This window comes from Strongylocentrotus purpuratus, unplaced genomic scaffold (assembly GCF_000002235.5).
Source record: "Strongylocentrotus purpuratus isolate Spur 01 unplaced genomic scaffold, Spur_5.0 spur5_scaffold_10, whole genome shotgun sequence".
Taxonomy (NCBI): Eukaryota; Metazoa; Echinodermata; class Echinoidea; order Camarodonta; family Strongylocentrotidae; genus Strongylocentrotus; species Strongylocentrotus purpuratus.
The window spans coordinates 3,471,816-3,478,217 of NW_022145595.1; the positions used below are offsets into that span (position 1 = coordinate 3,471,816).

Below are 6,402 nucleotides of genomic sequence, written 5' to 3' on the forward strand. Positions count from 1 at the left end.
CAATATTTAAAATAAGGGAAAATAATGGAATGATATAAAGTTATCCAATTTTCGTGTAACAAGCTATACTTTAGCGTATTTATCAAGCCAGTATTTCTGCTGATCTTATGTAACACATTTTGAGATATGGTTCTTAAATCTCAAGCAACTATCCAATACGACACCCAATAAATTAACGGAGTTACTTAATCGAATAAGTTTAGTATCAATATAAATGGGAATAGTATCGTTATTAATTAGAGGACCAACGTTATGTACTACAAAATTGTATAGCAATTTCAACCCGGGGCATCGATCTATCTTCAGAAATAGAGGGGGAGGGGCACAATATATTTATTCTAGGTAACATTATGTACGATCATATTGCTTCACCCCGAAGTTTAGCAGTACTTGACGCATGGACGCAAATTCGCACCAAAAAGAGTATTTTACAAGTTCACAGTCTGTAGAACCACACCATCGTTTGTTCAAACGAACTCTGATGAGATGATGTCTCACGGATTAAGAACTGTCGAAGTTCATAATTAAGCTGGTTCCTCCTAAATTGTAGCCATTTGACATCCATTCAGAACAAGTTTTAATTGTACTCTTGATGTGATGAAAGGAAGCCATCTTGGAAGATAAATAAATGCAAATTTACAAGACTACTAATTACGAGAGGGTGAGGCCGGAAGCTGATCCAGGCCTATGTTTTTCTCCTCCTTTCTCCTCTCTTTCTCGCTTTCTTTTTCCCTTCAAATTGGTTTGACAACATTCGATGCCGTGAGGGGCTCGTGCCCCCTGTATCTGCGCCCTTGTTGGTTGACTTTTCCATGCATATCATGTAAGTCCACATGTGATGAAAAGGCGGAATCTGTACAACATGACTTGAATAATTTCTAGGCAGCTCTGAGATGCTGCTGCACAGAAGAACTGTCGAAGGTGATCACGCTGTGTCCTGGTCAGTTGTACTGGATCCTCAGCCAGCTGACCTCCAATCAAAACAAGTGATGCACATTTAAATGTTGTACTCTGGGTGTAGCGAAAGGAAGCCATCTTGGAAGATAGTTTCTCTGATGAAAGGTCACCTTCTGGAAAGTCATGAGCGATAACTCCAACTTTACTCTGACCTGTTAAAAAAAAGAATGGGCTTATCAATTAGATCGTAGAGTGGCTCGTCAATGCATTATTACCCTTGTCCACTTTTTTCAATAGCTAATTTCTCTCTGCAGCCTATACTTTCAAACCGAGAATTCTCGACCGGGTGACAATCAGGCCCAAGGTCTACCAGTAAATTCTTGATGTCATTAATTGAAATCATGAAAACTGATTGGAATGTCAAGAGACTATGATCCACGAAGCTGACAGATTTACGATAAAGGTTATTGATGTCATGGACCTTCTGAAAATCATTTGGAATGTCCTGAGACAAAAGACCTTGAGGCTGAAGTTCGCATATAAATGTAATGGACCTTTAAGAAATTACTTATGTCCTGAGACAAAAGACCTTGAGGCTGAAGTTCGCATAAAAATGTAATGGACCTTTAAGAAATTACTTATGTCCTGAAACAAAAGACCTTGAGGCTGAAGTTCTCATAGAAATGTAATGGACCTTTAAGAAATTACTTGGAATGTCCAGAGACCAAAGGTCCTTAATGTCGATATTCTACTGATTTGATGATGAAATGATCAGTTTAAATGCATGGATCTTCGTAGATAATAATATAGTCTACAAGTCAACCCCACACTCTTTTCATAATATGTATTAGATATAAATCCGGATACAAGCAGAAACATGCTTGGTAGAGTACTGCAGTCAGTCTATTAATAATTATGTTAACATCCATTATGTACATCCGCCACATAATATGTATGCCATGATACTGGTACTCTTTATATCAAGAAAATTATAAGGATAAGAATGATTAATAGAGGTGTGTTTTACGCGTCGCTGTAACATGAGACGAATATTGAAACATGATCAATCGACTTACCCAGATAGTTTTTAGCCCTTTGTAGGAAGCCATCATAGAGAGCATCTGTGACATTGGTTATTGAGAATCGTCTGTTTTCTATGGAGTGACAGAGAAGCAGAACATCTATACCACTCAGATCAAGCTTTTCCATGTCACTGACGTTGTAAGGAAGGGGCTCATATCTCACAGTTTCCACAACATCTTTCATGTTGTGTTTGATGAGTTGGATAAGACCCTCTACGTTCTTAGACAGGCTTCCACTGCATACGCACACTTTCACTCCCTTGGCCCTGGGAATCTGAGAAATAAATACAGCATCGTGAAATTGATAAGAAAACAAAACAAACAAGGGCTGCTTTATTTCAATATTCGAATATATACATAGGGAAAAGTACATTAAATTTGTATATTACTGCCAAAGACCGGGAAAGTCTGATTTATATAATTTGCAAAAGCTCCATGCATGCGGCCGCTATATCAAAATTGACTTATCATGAAAATGGCCTAACGGTAATTTAATACCATTACGCTATAAAATATGTCTATTGTACACAACGATTTCGATTGCGTCAATAAGAGTCGAGCCCCCAACGTCAATTAGTATTTACTTGTGCCAGTGATTCAACGTATTTTCCCGCTATAGTGTTTATTAAAGGGATAGTTGAGTTCTGTTGCAGAGGGCGTTACACAAAATATTTTTTTTGGTGAGATAATGAAAAACTGAGTGTCAAATTTGAAAGAACATAATATATAAATGACAAAATCATCTTTGTTTGATCAAAATCGGTTCAGAGACGGCTATAATATAACGATTTCTAATATTTGTGTACCACCACAAAATATTAGATATTTGAAAAATTTGAAAAAAACGTTGACAAAAACGAAATAACGCCTTTTACGTCGTATTTCAACCAATGCCGATGTTGGCTTTTTTGTTGGAATTTTCGTGTTGCTCATATTACCCATAATTAGCCAGCTCATGTATTGCTATTTTTAATTAAATAATCAATTAACGGTCACCGTGTTTATTTGAAAGGGGAGCTAAATTGGTATGATCGTATTGGCTAAATTTCTCACATTTTGGGGTCTAAAATTACCTTTATAGCAATTTTAGGTTCTAAAGGAGCACTATAAAATTATTGTCATAGATAAGAATAAGAGCAATAACCATGCACTTTATAGGCATTTGCGGTCTGAAAACAGAACTCAACTATCCCTTGAAGCGAAACCGTGCCAGTCCCAGATGCAGTTATACGTCAGCAAAATTGTGTGTGCAACGGTGTGCCTATGGTTTGCCTATGGTACACTATCAATACGTCAATCTGCCGACGTAAGCCTTGCGTCAGTGTTTAGCTTGGTCTCTGACACGCCACGTGAGAATATCATCGTACGTAAAAGAGAATGAAAAATTAGCGATGCAAACATTGCGTTCAATTACCGATGTATAATGCAATGATTGGCTTTAAACGCTTCATAAGCGTATAGGAATTACAACGTGATAGAAACGACGCCTTGTTTGCAACATGCACAAGGCAGCACATGGTGGGTACTGTCTATCACGTCAGTGAAGGACATGAAACATTATACATACTTACAGCCTTTTCAGAGACAGACACATTGGCCGCAGACGCAAATACATCTTTTTTTAAGTAAGTAAAGTTTATTTAACCATAAAATGAAACATGTACAAACAAATGAGTAACATAGTAAACATAATACGGTAAAGGACAACCTTAGAAGCAAATTGCTTGTGGTGGGGCCTTAAAAAGAAAAAACAAACTACACATAAATTATACAGTTTAAAAACTTTAAAATAACATGATACAAACACACATGCACGCTCACACATATACATACACACATACATTCAAAATATCCTCCTCTGCTCAAACTTGTTTACATAAATCATTAAATAATAACTGTGTACATCGTACTTTAAATCGAGATAGAGTTGTACTTTCCTTAATATCATTACTCAACTTATTCCATTCCTTAATGCCATTTAAATAGAAAGAATTTTGTGCATTTTTCGTACGAACTTTAAATAAATGTAAATCATTTTTCTGACGAGTAGAATACGAGTGAATATCACTATTAATAACAAAGTTTATATTAGGAATTTCTGGCAATATGCGATTTTGAAATTTAAACATAAATATGCGAGTATTAAACTGAATCAATTCAAAAATTGGGACTACGTGTGTTTTAACAAAAAGTGGCCGTGATGGGGCTAAATAATCAGATTTAGTAATAATACGCACGGCTCGTTTCTGTAACAAATAAATCTTATCTATATATGATGCATAAGTATTTCCCCAAATAATATTACAATAATTTACATGTGGAAAAATCATACTATTATACAACATTAGCAAAATATTTGATGGTAAAACATGCTTTAGCTTTGACAAAACTCCAATACTTCGAGATAATTTCAACGAAATGCAATCAATATGAGGTTTCCAATTAAGTGATTCATCAATTATAATACCAAGAAACTGAACACATTCTTTCCTTTTTATAATATTTACATCAATTTGTATAGGCAATAAATCACTAGGGATCTTCCGATTTCGAGAATGAAATATTACATAATTTGTTTTATCATAATTGAGAAATAATTTATTACATTTGAACCAATTATCCAATTTTATCAATTCATTATTCATAATATCAACTAAAGTAAATACACTACTATGTGATGTAAAAACTGAAGTATCATCTGCAAAGAGTGTAAAATTTAATACATTTGAAGATTGTTTAATATCATTTATATAAATTAAAAACAAAAGGGGCCCTAGAACTGATCCTTGAGGAACACCACATATTACATCCCTTTTAGTCGAACAGACACCGTCAACCACCACATACTGCTTTCTATCACTCAAATAGTTTTCAATTAATTTCAATGGAAGGCCGCGAATACCATAATAATTTAATTTTTTGAGCAGTATGTGGTGGTCAATGGTGTCGAACGCTTTTGATAAATCCATAAACACCTTACCCTTATCCATATTCTTAATTACATAATCTGTTAAATGAAGTGCTCCCAAACATGTAGAATAAGTCTTCCTAAATCCAATCTTGACATAGTGGGGTCGTTCGACGCATTGTATAGCGTTGACGGAACACGACGCATAAAGCCATTGTGCCAATTGATTTCTGCAATATTACGTATATACCAGAGTAAACAGGCGAGCTATACGTCTGAGCTTATTGGTTTCTGTACATCTAATATTTGTTTCAATTTATATACATTCGTATTTTCTTTGAAAATTTTATTGAAAGAACCACATGACACCTTGCCTATCGCTACATTCAATATTCATACACTCTGAAACAACAAGAGAGTAATCGTTTAAACTCAGATTTTGATAGGAAAGAAAAGAAAGAACAAAACTTACCTGTGTAGTAGATTCAGAATCCATGTTTTCTACGTGTTGTTCTATACCACTCGTAAAACCCTGACCTCAACTATGAAAAGTTGAAACAACATACATTACTTTTGGCAAATGTGGATACCAATGTTAAAGGGCCGGATGTGAACAGATTGAGCGGTGCATGTATAGTCGTATTGCAGGGGAAAGTGATAGACTACAGATTCGGTTCTTGAAGTTTTAGAGAATGCATCAGAGCAAAGGTCGCGGTAAACGTGATTGTGTGCTAGCTCTCACGTGACATGTAAGGTGACTGCACAGACGAGAAGGAGGGAGTATAGGAGCTCTAGTCCTCCTTTTTTCTTCCAATAAATCGGCGCCAATGCCGTACGCCGTTGTGACCGCGCCGTTTGTCCTACCAGTTTCGTTTGTCCGTCGGACATAATATGCGGATTTTCTGCTCGCACGGATCGTGCGGTTTGCTATCCGCACATTTTGTCCCCCCATTGTTTTACGTGTATATTTGATAAAAGGAAGCAACTCGGCAAATCAATGTATTTAGACTCATTGTAAATCATGTGGTTGACATTTTTTCTAGAAATTACACAATAATAACTCTACAATTTTTTTAAAGCAAATGGGCCAGTCCTTTTGAAAGTAGAAGTGAATATTTTCTTTAAAACCTTTATTTTATGAAGGCATACTCGTGATATCGGCCCCACAACTGTTGTAATCGATTATACTTTTGTACGTGGCTTCGTGCATCAACCAACTCACTACTAGTATATACTCGTCATACAGGCCCCGCTCCAAGTATTTGTGGGCGTTTCGAGGTTTAATGAAGGAGTTAAATGGGAAATAAAAGTGATTAAAAATGGGGTGGGGAGGCTAGAGTATTTAAGTTGGCGGATGCTCAGGGGGTAGGGGCATTTAATTAGGGTCAGATGAGCATATTTTAATACCTTATTCATGACACTGGCAGGTCACTAATTGGCGTATGGTCCAAGGGGCGGAGTCCCCAGAAGCGCAGGGGTTTTAGGCATTAAAATTAAGGTCAGATTAGCATCCAG

At 36.2% G+C, this 6,402-nt stretch overlaps 1 protein-coding gene across 1 annotated transcript; it reads right to left on the bottom strand.

Moving 5' to 3' along the window:
* Window positions 1-696: 696 nt before the first annotated feature.
* On the bottom strand, window positions 697-5,718 carry LOC105445386. The gene is made up of 3 exons (XM_030979116.1): window positions 5,360-5,718; window positions 1,974-2,253; window positions 697-1,109 (listed from the first exon to the last, which is right to left on the bottom strand). The coding sequence occupies exons 1-3, from the start codon at window positions 5,381-5,383 to the stop codon at window positions 820-822; spliced, it is 594 nt and encodes a 197-aa protein (XP_030834976.1). The 5' UTR covers window positions 5,384-5,718; the 3' UTR covers window positions 697-819.
* Between the last annotated feature and the right edge of the window lie 684 nt (window positions 5,719-6,402).

Coding starts and splice junctions, on each gene's coding strand:
- LOC105445386 (XM_030979116.1), bottom strand. CDS start 5,383: ATGGATTCTGAATCTACTACACAG. Junction 2,254..5,359: donor ATTCTGAATCTACTACACAG/GTAAGTTTTGTT, acceptor TTTATTTCTCAG/ATTCCCAGGGCCAAGGGAGT. Junction 1,110..1,973: donor AAGGGCTAAAAACTATCTGG/GTAAGTCGATTG, acceptor TTTTTTTAACAG/GTCAGAGTAAAGTTGGAGTT.